We start from the raw sequence: 17,960 nt of genomic DNA, 5'->3' as shown, positions 1-17,960 counted from the left end.
GTAAGCTGTGAAAATCTTTTGTGCCATTCTGTTTGTGAAAACTTGAATGGCCCACTCTGAAAAACAAGGTTGCTTAGAAACAACAAAACCATCTACTAAAAAGAAGTAAGAGTTGTAATCTGTCCAGTTAAAATGTCCTCTGCACGTTTCAAGCAGTTCACTGAAGCTGTTCTTTCTAAAGGTGTGCTTTATCAGCAGAGTCCTCTAGCGTGAACTAGAAAATATACTACACGATTTTTCCACTCCCCTGAAGAATTTCAGGGCATCCTGAATTATTGTTAGCTTTTAAGAATAACTCATGCAAAGTCTTACTGATCTCGTACTTAACAATGACTACAGCACTTTTGCCATTAAATTTATCATGTTATTTTGCAATGGAAACTTAGTGTAGATGAAGTCTTTGAATTTATGTCTTCCAGAAGAAGCTTATATTTTGTGCCAATATTTCATGCCTATTTTCTGCAACCATTTCTGTCTTTGCATCCTAAGGTAGAGGCCAATCAGCAGCGCAAGGAATGAGGGTAACTCTCCTAAATAAGGCAGCACCACAAGTAGGAGATCCCACCAACCACTGGTAAAGAGACCTTGTGACTCTTGGGAAATGCTTGGAAGGTTGGGATAAGGCTACTACAGCTGACACGGGAAAACTACGTGTGAACTATAAGACCAATATCAGCATTCAGGAATGCCTGTTACAAGATGCTATGATCTTAAAGTGGATCTGGAGATGGTTCTTCAAATATGTTTCTTGTCCAGGGAGGTACCACGTATGGATGGAGTTTTCAACTATTTCTTTGTCTCAGAAGAGATTGTTTGTTATAATAAACACTGACAAAATTATGCTTTAATACAAAACAAAACAAAAACTATCCCACAGTCCAATGGTAGATTTAGAAAATGTGCATTAGAAAAGTATTTAAACAGTATCAATGAAATAAAATTAATCTTATTACTGACAGCTTAAAGTCCCAAAACTTTTAAAGAGATTTTATCTAGGCAGTATAAATTCTAGAGGCTCTTTAAAATGCCTCAGGCTGGTACATACTGAATATCGCACAGAGCATTTTCCCTGCATGAAAACCATGTAGGAAGAAGGGTGGACTTATTTATATACTTGTATTAGATGCTGTAGCCAGGTAGGCTGTTCATTAACTTTCACTAATGATAAATTCTAATGATTTAGTTGAAGGCAGTAAGTATTGCTTCAGTGCAATTAGGAAACCTTAGAATAGCAGGCTGCATGACTTCTAATAGATTATATCTGCAAGTGCCTCCTGGCCACTTTCTTGTAATTTATATCTCCAGAGTATTAAATTGGTTCCTAAAATCTGCCAGCTTATTACTTAGGTGCAACGTTCTTTAGAAATGCTCATTTTCTCCACATCGTCTGTTTTATTTTCAAGCAGACTACTTTTATTCCCCATTTTTTTCCTATCTTAATAGCCCAGGGTTCTGTTTTTAAGTCCGTAGTATCCCAAGAGCAACAAAACAGACAAGGTCCTTGTCTCTTTGCTGAATCCATCAACATAAGTTTACAAACATTTCCTTTCTTATCTCTCATGGATGATATTTGGTGCATACTATCAGAATTATGACATAAACATCTCTGGAAGGGTTTGCAGAGCATAAACACTGATGAGTCAGTGTTTTACTGTCTTCTGCTCTTTCATGAAAGATCAAACTATCACAGAATAGTTTAGATTATAAGAGACCTCCTGAGGCCATCTGGCGACACTTCCCATGCAAGAAATGATCTGTCAAATCTTACTTTTAGTCACAACGCCCTCCAGTCGGATGATGTTGGGGTGGTCAAACTGCCCCATGATGCTTGCTTCTCCCAGGAAATCCCTTCTCTGTTTTTCCGTGTAGCCAGCTTTCAGAGTTTTGATGGCCACTGAAATTTCCTTTTTAGAAGGCAGCTTCAGGCGCCCACTGCACACTTCTCCAAATTCCCCTTAAAAAAAGTGGAAAAAAGATGAAAGATGAAATGTAGTTAATTAATGGAAAGTTAATAAGACTCAGTGTTCATAAGAAAAGTCCCTGAACTGTGACATCTACTGATAGACCACAGACGTGAACTCAGAGGAAGACTGCCCAATGAAAGCAGGCCATACAGATTATTTTTGCTCTATCATTATTCAGATTGATCTCATTGCGTAAATACATCCTGTCACCAAGGGTCTACAGGACATGATAGTCCACTATGAATATTGTGCCCACTGAGAATCACATGAGGTCCTTAAATACAAAATAGCAAAGTTTGATGAATGTTTACTTTTATATGATATGGTTTATCCTTTGCTATGTAACATCCTGGAGGAGACAAAACTTACTTACCTTAGTGTTTAAATGAAAGAAGCATGAAGCATGACAGGTTGATGGAAGAAAATTCACTTGGAAATTTCCATATTTTTTAAATGATTACACCAAGAATATAAGCTTCAATATCTCAAAAGACAAATGTGAGCAGTAACTGACTTTTGATTCCCAACTACCCAACCTTCCCCCAACTTCAGACTTCATAGAATACAATAAAGTGTGGAGAGAGCACCCAGGTTAAAGTAACTTTAGGAACATTTTGCTTCCTTGTTCTAATGACAGAATAAATGAAATAACAGAAAACTCTGTACAAATGGAGAATGGATGACATTCAGGAAAATGGGGGACAGCAAGAATTGCCCTACGTGTTTATTTAAAGACAGGAGAAACAATTTACTGAATAGAAAATAAAGTATTTACTACAGGACTGGATGCTTTCAACACTCATTTTCTGTCAATAAGTGCATAAAGTTGGGTGTTTTTTTTTTCTCACCTCAAAATATATGAGATCTAAATGTAAATAGCCTTTCCTTTGATATATTATTTCTAATGGTCTCGTATAAAAGTTTGACTTGGAAAGCAACAAGCCATGTAAAGCAAAATCTAGCCAACATCATTTTTATGTAAACTGGGAATTTTGTTTTTGTCAATAAAGCATAAGGGAAACAGTGATTACACTATTTATATAAAAGCTTTCCCCATGATATCATAGTCCTAAATTCAACAGCATTGCTATACCTCTAAAGTGAAAAGGATTTTGGAGATTATTTGCTTGCAGTGATTCTCTCTTTAACCATGCAGCCAATTGTTCACATTAAGCAATATTTTAAAATATTTAAAAATAAAATAAAATAAAAAGCATACAAATACAATATTTATGATAGGTAAACTGAAATAATGTTACTCTGTGGATTTAATGCTCAGAAAAGTATGATGAATTGATATCTGTACAGAAATCCTCATGCACTATTGATTTCAGACGTGATATCACATGGGATATGTTTTAGATTTTACCTTTAGCTCATTTATTTATGTATTCATGCATTTATCTGTACATTAAAATTCTTCTTTCATCAATTTGCTACCCATATGGCTGGCATTAGAGTCTATGCCACATTAGTGGCACTGCAATTCAGGAATGATGAAGGGAGTAATAGCAATGACCAGAATCTTAAAAATCAGGCTTGTGTGCTCATGTTCATAACTCAAGGAACCAAGCCTATTTAGAACAAGGACTCATGATAGGGAGAGATGATAATGGTTTTGGCACATCAAAATGATGGTTATAAATAAGATGGGCACCAACTCCTTTTTCTACACAAAAGAGGCAAAACAAAGAATAGGTGTAAATTAGAATAAAGATTTTTACAACACAAAAAAATGTACCACTAAGGATGCCTGGACAGCAGAAAATATATATATATTCTTGTGAGTCTATGAACTCTTTTATCTTAGAGATTGTAAAGAAAAGCCATCTATCAAGAAAAGTTCCTAACAAGATTCATTTTGGGTAAGAGCATCAACTTCATGACCTCTTAGGGTCATTTCTCAGCTTTGTTTTCTAAGGTTCCTCTGTCAGACAGGTTATTTAACCAAAAGAATCTGAACAAATGTGTCAAAGGACAGCAACCTTTCTTAGTTGGTAACCCAGGCTAGAATTAAGTAAAAAATACAGAAGTGAAAGCCATAATATGTTATTATCAGTTGCTGAGCTGCTTCATCTTCTGGGCATGATATTGTGCTATTAATATATTAAACACTTAAACAACAAACAAACAGGAGTATGCTACTAAAACAGCACTTACATACATTTTTTCAAATGTTATTAGTAATTTCAAACTGACAAGACAAGCAACAACTCAGAAAATGAATTGTAAAACCTATTACTAGTAAGTAATGAGTGTTGAATTCTGTTCAGAGTTCTTAATTAAAAATATTCAACCTCTGCAAACTGAGATGACCTATATGCTTTACCTACAGCAAACACTTCTTCAGTTCAAACACTAAATCCTGTCCAATACTGTCAGAACATCATTAAGGGGAAGACCACAGCATGACTTTAGAACAGAAGAAATGGGGGAAAAGGCTTGAAATAGATAATATAATGTTTAGCTTTGTGTTCCCTTTTCTTTATGTTTCCATGATCCAAAAAAGCTGTAACAAACTAATGTTAAAACTGTTGGCCAGGTAATGTCAATAGAGTGTATCTGTGACTTCAGCAAGTAGTTTAGGCAATAAGTCCATCAATTCAGTCTGGAATAGTATATCAGATATTTATTTGGCTTTTGAGAAGGAAAAGCTGATGTCCACCAGCATATTCCCATTTAGCCATGGCTGCACAATTTAGATCTTGGGTGATTAATTAGATTCCCACAAGTGCCTTGAGGCCACTGGATGTTACAGGAGTCTAAAAATCAGACCCTTCATGGCAATTAATCTTCCTGATACCTGGGAATATGAAATGATTTTACTTTCTAGAAAAAAAAATAAAAAATAAAAATCTTGATCAACATACAAACACTGCTTTAGTTCCTAATCATAAATGACTCAGTAATCTGGAGAAAGCTCAACAGGTAAACCAACTACTCTAACCTGAGTTCCCTCACATACATGGCCATATGAATGCTACATAAGTCTATGTGGCCAACATCCACACTGATATGCAGTTACACTACATTTTTTTCCCCTGTAAATCAATCATTTCTATATGATCTATATGGATTGGATGCATCCATATGTAAAGAAACAGTACCTCATCAGATATTGTTTAGGAAGAAAAAAACTTTGTGTATGAGGTAGAAGGTGGAAAATCTAGCACTGATTTTTAGAGATTAGGCTGATGGCTTTTTATGCAAAACCTTTCTGAAGTACTCATTTTTCATTATGCTACACCTAAAAAAAAAAATGTATAAGATGCCTTGCAGGATCATGTGTCTATTTGCATGTGGAAAGCAAATATATATTATTAGTAGGGCTGTTCATGTTATAAAGATCCTTCTTCAGGAAATCTTAATTTGTTTAAACAGGCTTCTTATGGCATCAATAAGTGGCACTGGCCATGCCTTTGGACCCAAGGGATGAGTAAAAGATGAATCTGTGGAACTAGTGGCTGCCTTAACTGTGTTGTGTTTTAAAAGGTGATTACACTGCTCTTGTGTGCATGTAGCTCCCTCAGAGCTGGAGGGGCAGCTCTGCATTTAACAAGCTTCGGGAACCTCTGCAACACTATGGAAATACACCTGCATGCCCTCGCTGAGACACTACAGCGTTTTGCAATAAAGCCCCTAAATGTTTGAAGTGCTTTGATCAACACAGTGCTATGCTACAAATATGTTTAAACTTTGAAAGGAAAGCACATATGTGCTCTATGTTCAGCAAAGTACAATCTTATGTCAGTTCCAAATCAAGAAAGCATTTTCCTTAGTATTCTCCTGTGATCCAATTGGATTTAAACTTTTTAAGTGGTCTGTTGAACTGGATCCATAAAAACAAGTAAGTTGTTTTAAAAGAAGGAATTATTATAAAGAAAAACCTGAAAATGTGGCTCATGACCTCAATTTTCTTATGCTTAGCCTCTCACTAAAATCCCTTGTGTTTTTCTTGAGGTTCTTTTGGATAAGAGAATTTCCTTATTACATTTGAGAATGTTCTCAAAGCTATGTAAGCTGCCCTCTATTTTCTCAGAGATTTCTGGCTAAGGATGTGAAAAAAAATATTTGGAAAAATACCACAGAATACCAAAATTACTTCTCTGACTTGAAGGTCCTGTTACTTATGTCACAATTCAATGTAGTCAAATGAATAGATATCTTTTTATAATTTCATTCACACATTTGTAAAAGAGAGGGGCAGGAAAAGACCAGGTCCTTCATTCAAAGAGGTCACTGACTCAAGTAAGAGATGGGAAATGCCCTTCTGGTTTTGGAGAGGAAAGAAAGTGCTTCAACAGAAGCAGTCTAGAAGACACTCACTGCATTTCACATGACTTTCATAATGTTCTGATTACATGACCTATCGCATGCAGCACATGAGGACAGCATGAAGCAATGCTACAGACTCATTTCGGAAGCTCCCACCACTACATAAAGTGTTTTCATCTGCATTCCCTCTCCCCTTCTCTATCTCTTTTACTTCCTATTGGCATCTTTCAGGACTGTTAATAGGAAATGCTAAATTTAATGCCATATGAAGTGTTTAAGCTGCATGAATCTGAGTCATGGCCTCATAATGAATACAATAGTGAAGCCCAGCTTCAGTGTGGAAGACCTGTAGGCTTTGATGTTGAATGTGCTGTCACCTTCACTGGAGTGAAATGGAGCAAAGAGACTTATTTTTAAACCACCTGGCTGTTCTAAGACATTTAATGCAGGATTTTTCAAGCTTCTCTGAAAGGCATTTCTCCATTTACAGACCTCATACTTGGCCAATTTTGGTTTATTTCTCCTTCTCATGTGCACTTTTAATTACACATATATCCAAACAATGAGCTGTACAGTATGACATTTCATTGTTTCTTAGAATTTGCTTTCTAGATTTATAAAGACCAGACAACCCAATTTAAGGATGCTTGAGAATGAAGGCTCCTTAAAGTCTTGTAAAGAAACATACTACACTTGGACTCAGCTTTTCAATAACCCCTTCTTCCTTTATTGACATTCTCTATTATGTATAGTAGCAAAGCTTTGGTGCCTCTACTGAAGATGATGGAGAACAGTGCACTCTTGTGGGGCAAAAATAAAACCAAGATGAAACAAGAATCTTGCCTTTTCAGAAGATAACCTAAATTCATACAAGCAGCTGAGTAGCTGTAATATGAAGGAATTAATAGTGTTTCCTTTTACTGGGCTATTCAGGAGGTGCACTGAGCATATCAGCATTGTTTCACATCTTTTCCCAGATGAAAATCTTTTGCTGTGCACTAGAAGTCTGTTACTCTCACATCTCATGATTTTAATTCAAATAGTAAATGTAGAGAGAAGTCAAAAAAGAAAAAAAATCAATAATAAAAGAACTAGTAATTTTCAAAGGATTAAAAATCAATAGCCCTTCTCTCATAAATGCTTTAATACAGCAGGAAAGCTAACACTTCATGATCATCTGTCTCAATGAGACAATCTACCACTTCACTTCAAGGATCAAGAACGTATCCTATCAAGAGCTTCATGCTGCACAGCAACATGGACAACTCAGTGTGATAAGACTTTCTACTATCCATCTCCTCTGCTACAAAATCTGATCATTTTGACAGTTTGCTTTCAGTAAACCCAACAATATATGGCATCCATATCCTTCAGACAATTGGTTATCAGATATACTACCCTTTCCTCCTAAATCAATAATTCAAATCCAAAGCAGTGTCCAAAATCAATCTAATAGCCAAAGGTCACTGCATTCTGATGGATGTGTGGTGACTGGTATGAAATGAGTTTGTGCTTTCACTCAAAGCCAGTCACCAGTCCTTTTAAGGAAAATACAGAAAGCGTCTTCACAGTTGATACCATTTCTATGCTGACTGATTTTAAAGAGAAACACACAAGTGAGGCTGAAGTCTCTACTCCTATGAGTGCTGTGTCCAGGTGTGGCCCGTGGGGTGTCATTTGAAAACTAATCTTATTATCTGCTTTCTTCAGGAAGCAAATAGATGTGTGTGCTGCTAGCCACCCATATGTACTGAAGTCATCTCTAAATATGATCCAGGAAGTTGCAAACTTACTAAGATTTCCTTTCCAGTCACAAGTATAAAGTCAAAGATGCAAAACAGTACATGCAGTAGAAAGATATTGTAGTGGTCATTACCTGCTCCAACAACTTTATCAATTGATATATTAGAAGCATCTAGTTCCTTGGCAAATTCATGTACAGCTTGATTGGGATCTTCATACGTATGCGGATCTACATAAGTTCTCAGGCCTGGGAGTTTTACTGTATGAAAGCAAATTCAGAGAGAAAATGTTACTTGGACTTAATTAATTTGTTCAAAAAAAGCAAATGAGATAACAGAAGTATTATCGATAGAAGAAAAGAGTACATTGCTTCTTTAAATCAAAAAGCTTTTGATGAATCTCCAGGAATCTTAAGACAGAGTGAAACAAAAGACATTCACGTAGTTTCATAGTTTCGTGCGGGTTGGAAGGGACCTTAGAGATCATCGAGTCCAGCCCCCGGGATTCGAGCCTCTGTGTAGCAGAGCGGCACTTCTACCACTTGCGCCACAGGGGGATTCGAACCCCGGGCCCCAGTGTTGCAAGGCGGCATTGCTACCACTGCGCCACCGGGGCACACAGTAGTTACCACACAGAAGTTTGAAAAGCATTGCACTTGCCATATTTTACCAGTTTTCAAATGTTAAAATAGTCCCTGACCCTCTTGGCTTGCTCTGTTTAGATGCTGCTTCATATTGTTCCTTACAAGTTAACGAGACCTGGAATCAATGGTTGATGTCACAGTAAACCTGAAAAATTCTCAGAAATATACTAACTAGAGCACTTACATTCAACCTGCTTAAGTTCTGATTCCTCTAACAAGATACATAAGAAAAAGAAAACCATAAATAAATAAATGCACGCCTCTTGCTACCCCTCTGTTACAAATACACAGGATAGAAGCCAGTCTTTCTTAGCATTACAGTTTGGATCTAGTGCTGAGTTACCGCAAATACCTACACTGTATTTTGACCCTTCACACAGTCTCTTGGCCAAGCACTTCTCTGCTTGATTGAATCAAGCACTAATTCAAATGACTGTATAATTTTAAAGACACTTTCAAGCAGTTTACAACAAGTAATCCAGCAGCTGGATTGGGGAACATAGTATCATTCCCAACGTTTCTCTCCATAAAGATGCAGAAGGCAAAGCATTTCTCCTTCCCAGCTTAAGGCCATACTTGTATTCATACTCACTAACTTGCATCTCTCTCTCCATATTCATTTTAGAATATGAAGACATTCTCTATCAAAAAGCAAAATAGCCAGTACATCCAGCTTGATGTTTGCTGCTTCTAACACAAAACCTGAGCTCCTGAACACATATTTCAATTGTTACCGTCGGTCATGTAGAAGATATTAACTATTGTTTTAATCTACCCAGGAATAGCATTTCTTGCATGATATTATTCTACTGCATCCAATTGTTTACTGCTAGCATAGTTAAATACATTTCATTGTGGTTAGGTAGATGGGAAAAAGTGCCTTTGCACCATTAGTTAGAACTTGCCATTGTTTTGTCAAACAGTCCCAACGGTATGTGAAAGAAAATATATATCAATTTTATGGAGATTTATTGGCCTCGGAATTGACAAAGAAATGATGAAACCAAGTTTCCAAACTAATTGGCTAGAAAACAATGCAAACTAAGAGCCACTCTCTTAACAGAAGGGCTGCGTATGTGCAGCATTAAATGCCGACTGTGTTTCCTTCAAGAGACTGATGATTACAGAATTACTTGCAAGTAAAACAAAAAGTAATTGCCTGTATATTGCTGTTGGTTAAAAATCTTGTAAATGCTCCTTTCCGTCCATGCTGAATGTACATTACAGGCTCTCTCATACCCTCAATAAAAATAACAACAATTAAAAGCTTCTGCTCTGAGGGGATTTTGGCTGCAGATTTTTAATGCTGACCCTAGAGGTTCCCAAGATCAGGTGATGGTGACTGCAAGGAGAATAATCCCTTCACACCAATAATTAAGGGCAGCTTGTATAGTAACTGGGTTCTGTCATGAAAAACAGATAATAAACACATACACATGTGTTAAGCTGTACTACTTTACAGCTCATTCTGTGCAAACATAATAATTTACATTTTCATTTTACCAGCATGAATTGCCCTAAGGGTAGCAAAAAAATAAAAAAGGTCTAGCCAAAGAAGGCAAAGGGAGAGGATCTGAGGAGGTGAAACACATTTTTGCTCCTTTGAAGTAATATTATAGGATTTGTAATAAGGCTGCAGGGAATAGCTCATGGCTGGTGCCTTTTTAAAAGTAATTCAGAATAAACTGATTGAAATAAACCAGCTGCTCTATTTGAGATGCTGAAACTTTACAACAGCCAGGGAAGTTACTTTACCCTTTTCTAGTTCACAGGAGCTATTTTCTTATTCTTTGAGAAGGACTCAAGTTTAGTAGAATACTAAAGTTTCACCAGCCACAGGTGTAGATACATAGAAATCCTAACATAAATCAGTAAATAATTTTCAAGAATTTCTAACAGACACATCAAATTCATGATCATCTCTGTTCTGACTACATCGTAGATCAGCATGGCACGCCTCAGAAAGCAGTACATAAATATCTAAAGCCAAATTAAAAGCAATTTAATCCACAGGAATTTAACTGCATCGACATGTTTAACAATAGCGATTGCAACTTTCCATTGTGTGGGAGTAAGGAGAGAAACTCTGACCTGTTATTTGTCTGCAACACTTTTTTTACTGGCTGCTTTTATTTTATAACCTCATTAAATTTGGATGATGAAGCATTAATTCTATGGGCCACATGTACTCATATAGATTTTTTTTGCAGGCTAGTTGGTTAGCTGTTCATGGGCTGGATGATGCAAACCCATTGCCACAGTTTGCATACCTCTTAACAATGTAGGGAAGGAGCACGCGTGTTTGTGGATACAGCTCTCTGGAGATAAAGAAGGGTTCCAAACTTAAAATAATAATACAAACAGTCAATGAACAGTTACTCCATTGCCACTGGGATTAGGAAGCAGTCCTAATTTCCAACTACTGCCAGTAAATCCCTCATTAAAATGTTAATTCGATTATATTTGGTGAGGAGGTATATTTGAGAGGAGTGACATATGGATACCAGTAACTCTCTTCTTGAAAATGGTACGGTGTCACTGTGTGCAAAAGGATAAGAATAGAAGGAAAATGATTATGTGTAAGCCACATTAACCTTACAGCATGCTGAACAATAGAAATACACAGTTCCACATGGTTTATATGGTATAGCAGGGTATTTATCTTAAGCTGAAGCAGTTTCAAAAGACTCCTGCTTCTTACTAAAAGCATGCTTATTATACATCAAGTATTTAGTGGAAAAAAAATTATGCAGTGATAAAAATTTCTGAAGCCTTCTTCACTCCTCACTGGTAATTTTAAAGCATCACCTTCTCCTCCCTTAAACTTCACCAAAATTTATTTATTTCTCCTTTAAAGAGAGTATAGGCAGAACTTTGATTATGAACTAGCTTTCATGATCTGGAACCCCTCTGCTTTGGCAGAACCCTTCCAGGTTATACACCTTGCAAACTGAGGCTCAGAGAAATTGACATACTGCAGAAGGATCTCTCCAGCCAGCTGTGGCCATAGCAAGTGTCTTCTTTCTGGTAGCCACAAACCACTCCTGGGATCAGAAAAACAACTCCTGCACCATGCATCTCCCAGACGGGACCTTGCTCCATTCTGCTCCTTTTACAGGACACAGCTAAATGATCCAGGAACGATGGGACATGTAACCTCATCAAAAATAGGTATGAAAATATATAAACCAGACAGGCTCTGGCTTGGTCTTTGAGAGATATATCAAAAGTAGCCCAGTTTCTTCAGGATGACAAAAATGTAACATCCTTAACTGTTAACATTTATTTTGTGACTCAAGGACATTAAAAGTCAGTAAAAAGGTTCTCTTCCTAGTTGTGGGTCAGACCCAATGAAAACACTCTTATAATTAGAAAATCAGGGCTCTAACGAAACATTTATAAACACAGCTAGATTAGGAAATCTTATAAATTTGGGAGACACTCATTTAGTAGTTATTCTTAATTTAAAAAACTACTCCAAATCACTTTTCAGTCTATGCTTATAATAATTCCAAACTAAATTTGTTAGTGCATCACTGTTGTTAAACAATCAGTTTTCACGGTCCCTCCAGCACTCACCAAGATTTGTTTCATTGATTTTGTATTTTGCTTTTGGGGAAAAAAATGAATAAAATCATTGCTTAGATGTTATACAGTGGTTAAGAAGGAAGCTGAAGTCACACTCAATATTTCACTAATGCACAGCAGAATCAATACCATATTGATAAACACGTGCCTTATTTGAACACAGCAATGTTTTGCTTATTACTAACCTGAACATAAATGAATAAAACTGAGACAAAGACTGTTTATTAGGGGAAAATCTGCTTACCCACAAGAGAATAGAATTATCTTCCCAATTTCACCTTGGTTTAAGTGAGGTATGGCTTATTTATTTATTTATTTATTAACTGAAAACCATAAATTATCTAAGGGATGAAATCCACAAATCTGTTATCATTTAAAGACTTTGATAACTTACAGTGGCCATTCCCAAAATGTAGTCTTTTCTCATCATTGCCATGTTTAGACTTCTTGTATCCGCAGAATCTAGAAGCAACAGAGAAGAAAAAAATGAATATAGAGAATTGTATATGTGAACTGCAGGTGGAAACAGAATTGGATGTTTTTCCTTCACAATTAAAGGCCTGTTTGAAAATTTAATGATATTTACATTCTCTCTACCCTATAGAGGCATGTTATGTTCTCAGGGAATTTGAGGAAATTGGCTAATGAGAAGATTTGTTGATTTTTGACCCCTACAGTTTAATTTTACAATTGCCTAAGAATGTGTTTATAGCTTTTTTTAACAACTGCTGCATGACTGGGGCTGTGAATGTTAGTGGGCTCATTACCAAGCAGCTCAGAGCTCTGTGGAAGCAGACAAAGGAGAAGGTGCAAACCAGCCACTCTACTGCCTGACGATGCTCGATTTGCCACGCTCATCAAGGTCCCACGGGGAAATGGAAAAAGGAGTAAATGTGTAAAACGGAGCACAAACTAACCTCCCAATCAAGACGTACACAACAACTGTGAGGAGAATGATGGCAACCGCTGCTGAAATGGCAATCATAACGACCTGGCTATTTTCACTGGAAATGGAGAATGCTGGAAAGTTAAGACAAAAATATATAAATAACCTGCCCATACAAAGTGTTAATTAGTACAACACGACTGACCACTCATACAGGGAACAAACAGATTGAAATGTCACTATATAGAGTCTGGTTTTCTGCCAGATATTTAATCTGTAAGGTAATTTTTCATCAGACAAATAAATACAAGGGAAGTAAATGAAAGACCCTTGCCTTCTTGAAAATTTACAGTTGTTGCTTCTACTGCTGATTGTTCCTCTTGCTGATTGTAGTAATAGCTGTTAAAGTGATACTTACATATAAATATATATATAAGTACAAACATATGTGTATCATGGCATTTAAACATTTTGTTACAGTCAATATGAACTTTCTCCTTGAAAAGAAATTTCAGCTTGTCAACAATCTTGAACCTTACTCTCATGTCTGTGTGATGGAAAGTGCTTTAATGAATTAGGCTTCACAATTAAGCCATACAGTATCTCTGTGAAGGCTGTCTGGGCACACAGAAGCAGACAAGAAAAATATAAGTTAATCAATATTCAATGGAGAAAAAGAAGGGCTCCTTTCTGCCTTGCTTTGAAGGCACTTCTCTGCAGTGCCTAAGGCAGGTGCTTGGGTACTGCCATATTACAACAGGGCATCTTTGGATCTTAAGTACGATTACTCACTTAGTTGTCACCATCCTAAGGACCCTTCCAACTCAAACCATCTTCAGCAGACACTTATTGATCTTCATTGAGTAGAGCAGAATTAGGTTCCTCACCACAATGTTTCATGTTAGTTGTCTAAAGAAAGCTTAAAGACAGACCTCCTGCACCCCGCAAACTGGTCAGTTAGTCTATATGACTGCCCGGAAGAAGCCTCCGCCTATCACGTGCCTACAAGTTGACTTATGTTGTTACGACAATAGGAATCAAGTAATGTGATTCAGTATTTATCTGTATAATCCACATGCTCTTTATGCTATCTTTTTTCACCTTCCACATTTTTGGTAATCTACTGTTTGTTCTTTTTTTAACTTCTGTTTTTTTTTTTTTTGTTTTTTACTTTGCAGAGAAAGCTCATCAGTTTCCCAGTTACAAAATCATTTATCATCATAACTGATTCTTTTCTCCTTTCTGTACTACTCTGTTCCATCCAGAGTTTCATCCATTATGCCAAAGATGCATGTACACCATAACAGTAATTTGCAATAGTTTTTTTTTGTTGTTGTTGTTTGTTTTGGTTTTTGTTTCTTTTTTCTTTCTTTAAATAGAGAGCTCAATTGATTTCCAAAAAGCTGAAGCTGGGAAGGATGAAGTGCAGATGAAGTACTTAACATACCTCAGAAATACATAGACGCTGCATACATAGATAGTGAAAGAACACTGGATTTACTTACACTACTCTTCTTGGTAAGAGTTTGTTATTTTAGCAGAATATTTCTCACATCACGGGTTCTCAATCATTATAATGAGTACATGAATAAACATTATGAGCCCATAGCAGAATTACAGTCTTGAATTGTTTTACAACTCTGAGCAGCCGGTAAAAGTCTGTGATTTCCTTGCCTTCTAAACAGTATTTAATTACACAGCGCCAGGCTACATCAGTAAGTGGTTAACTGAACTAAGGTGGACTTTCTGGTGTATTAAGCTACTTTCACCTTCAAGCAAATAAAAGGTCTGATTTAGTATGTAGTACCAAGAGGTGAGAACATAATATTTAGGATGATGAGCTCCATTAGTCTTTTTGATGTAAGAACAGAACTTATAAATAATACTGACAAGGTCATCAGGTAAGCAAGTAAGTGTTATTACCTGTGCATTAGAGAAGAGAAAAAGGCAAGTAAATAACTTCCCTGGGGTCACTCAGAAATCTAGTGACAGAGGGAAGGGAGTCAGAGTGCAGATTCCCTTACCAGTTATTTAACTGAGCCACCATCTTGCTGGCCAGTGGGCATTAGTTTCTCCTCGTGGCTGTATAGGAAACATCAGCTCTGTTCTGCAGGAACGTGGAGAATTACATTTTGACCCCCAGGAGTAAAAGGCTTATATAATATTAACTCCTTTGGGGCATGGTGTTTACAGTCCACAGGATTCATGCCACAAGCTGTGAACATGGAAATGTACCAGGCCCTCTCTTGGTATGAGCTGCAGTCAAGCAAGATATTGATTCTGGCACTAGGCAATGTAAGGTATGCAATGCAAGAAAATAACCCGTGGTATTCCTGTACATTCTTTAAAATGCATTTCAATTTTAATGATAAAACATATAAGTTATATAGTATTGTTATCCAGAAAGACACATAATAAATAGTAATGAATTGCATTTACTAAACTTGAAGGGGAATGAAAACAGCCACTCACATCAGTCAGAAATTGCCCAAGTAATCAATTAAAACCATTTGAATGAATACATACAATCTGGACTGGTTTCAAATTCAAACTTGCGGCTGCTTGTCCCATATCCAGCTGCAGTTCGGGCTCGAATTTGAAAGACGTAGGTGGTATCAGGTTTGAGGCCACTGATAGTAACATTAGTGCTTTTGGCTCTCAGAATAGTGTAGCTTGTCTCTTGTTCCTGCTTTTGGGAAAAGAAATTATCAGATTAAAACCACACCCTAAGAAAAAGAAGCAAGAAGTGTTTGGTATAAAATGACTACAAACCACCTGGAAAGCAGTGGCACATTGAATATTTATAGCCTGACAAATGCCTGCACAGCCATTCATTTTCAATCAACTAAAAATCTGTTGATTAGCAAGAAATCTAAATCATTAGAGCTCCTACATCCTTGCACTGTAAATCAAGTAGTAGACATGCTGAGTGTACAAAATTTCATTAAATGGCTTTGTACCACTTTGTCCATAGCCTGTAATACAACAAGAAAAATGAAGACTACAGTTTTATTTAAAAACCATAAAACAGATTTGCCTACTGTACTGAATTGGAAGTTGTAACAGGCCAATTTAGAGCTTTTAGGGCCCTGCAGAGCTATTGCAGGACTTGGTTTTTACTGCCTCGTGTTTTACAAGATAGCATGTATCCTTATAACAGTTAGAATAGCAGTCTGTTCAGACTCCTTACCCCAGCTCTATGAACAGGCTAATATAACCAGTTTACTACTATGCCATAAAAACTATGAGCCTGATGTGTCAGGCCTCATTTGGGCAAAACCCCACTGAACTTGTTCTTGAATGAGTCTAGGGTTTTAGTAGCCAGGAAGAACATGTATGCCTACCCTTTATTGCTTTTTGCTAAAGAACAAGGAGTGTGTCCAGTACAGATGATATCCTAACAAGCATGCTCTGCTTCAATAGGCACATATTTCTGATATACAGACTTTTAGTGTAAAATAAAAAAAAGACTACTTCGTAATTCGGTAATTTTTGATACCTTGTATACTGTGCAAAAAGCTAGTTCTGATAAACGCATGTCTCAGTCTCAGTCTAAGCATAGCTTAAAATGTTAAGCATTCATTTGGGGCCTGAGGTATTGCTTATTTTACTACCATCATCCTGTACCAAAAAAAGCATTTTTGGCTTTCTAAAAATGGTAGCTGGAAGTGCCTCAGAGAAAGTCTTGGACTGTATCCACATGTGGGGAACTGCAAAACTGTCAGTTACTTCGGCTTGCGATGATGAACTTCTCTATTTTGGAGGTGGTGGGGATTTCATCTGCTGCCCATTTACTTTGAAATAATACACTCAAATCATTGAGTTATGCCTTGTTGAGAGTGAAATCTAAGTTGGGGTAATGCATGCTGATTGCAAAGAATCTCACCTAATTCCTGCCGCATTTTATGGTACTGTATTAGCTGGCAAGTTACTGGGCTTTTAATTTCACCAGTGATGTACGGAGTCCTGAGAGAGGCTGGAAAACACTTCATACAGTCTGACTGCCAAAGGCAGCTCCTCTTCATGTGAGTAGTTCAAGTGACCGGATCTGTTTTAGCCTGTTTGCTTTACAGTGCTGTCCAGAGCAAGAGAATTAGATCTATTCTAAGTTAGTAGGTTAGTAACAAAACCATTCCCTTTAATGCTGTCAAAGCCTAACTGACCTATTATTGGTAATCTTTTATATGTATAGAAACAGGGAAGTTTACATCAAAATTAAGGAAATTAAGATTACCAGAATCTGTACGTAATATTTAACATGATGTACATTCACACTGGAAAACATAATAATTAAAAAAAGCTAAGCCTCTGCCTGTAGGTTATTTGCCAGAACCACAATTTAAAATAGGATGAGCTGGACCTATTCTTCAAAGGTTGTCTATAAAAATGCTTATCATGGTCTAGTTTCCTTGCAGTGTAAGCAGAAAAAGGAATTGGACTTTCTTATGGTTTTCTGATGTATCTCTGAAAAAAGTTTTCTGTTATAAATTCCAGGGAGAAAATTTCTAGGAAGACATTCTAAGGAGCTAACAGGTTTGCCTAAAATACATATTTTCTAACCAACGAATACCCAGTACTGCAATTTACAAGTTTTCCTTATCTCGTCATTTAGCTGAAAAGTAGGCAACCGTTTTAATTTCAAAGACATCATAATCTTGTCTCTAAAACACACAATCTTCTGTGTATGCTATGACTGGGCATTCATTTTGATCTCACTTCAGGCTCTTTTTCTGAAATGCAAACATTTCCTTCTTGCTCAGATACATACGTGCGAGAGAGAATATAGTCATGGCCCTGTCTGCTAATAATCCGCGGTGGAACTTGCAAAATAAATGTTTAAAACAACGGTATGGAGGATGTC

The 17,960-nt window shown here is 36.8% G+C and overlaps 1 protein-coding gene across 1 annotated transcript in view; it reads right to left on the bottom strand.

Annotated features, from left to right (window-relative positions):
• EPHA3 (EPH receptor A3) overlaps positions 1 to 17,960 on the bottom strand; it is a 210,746-nt gene that overhangs the window by 31,143 nt on the left and 161,643 nt on the right. Inside the window, exons 7-11 of the mRNA XM_085546983.1 lie at positions 15,626 to 15,785; positions 13,131 to 13,233; positions 12,608 to 12,675; positions 8,116 to 8,241; positions 1,769 to 1,954 (exon numbers count right to left, since the gene is read on the bottom strand). Coding sequence (XP_085403109.1) covers positions 1,769 to 1,954; positions 8,116 to 8,241; positions 12,608 to 12,675; positions 13,131 to 13,233; positions 15,626 to 15,785 — 643 coding nt within the window. The remainder of the gene's footprint in view (positions 1 to 1,768; positions 1,955 to 8,115; positions 8,242 to 12,607; positions 12,676 to 13,130; positions 13,234 to 15,625; positions 15,786 to 17,960) is intronic.

The sequence above is a fragment of the Coturnix japonica genome, chromosome 1 (genome assembly GCF_054131305.1).
Source record: "Coturnix japonica strain WE chromosome 1, WE-NBRP24, whole genome shotgun sequence".
Lineage (NCBI taxonomy): Eukaryota > Metazoa > Chordata > Aves > Galliformes > Phasianidae > Coturnix > Coturnix japonica.
This window is presented reverse-complemented; position numbering and strand designations above follow the sequence as displayed.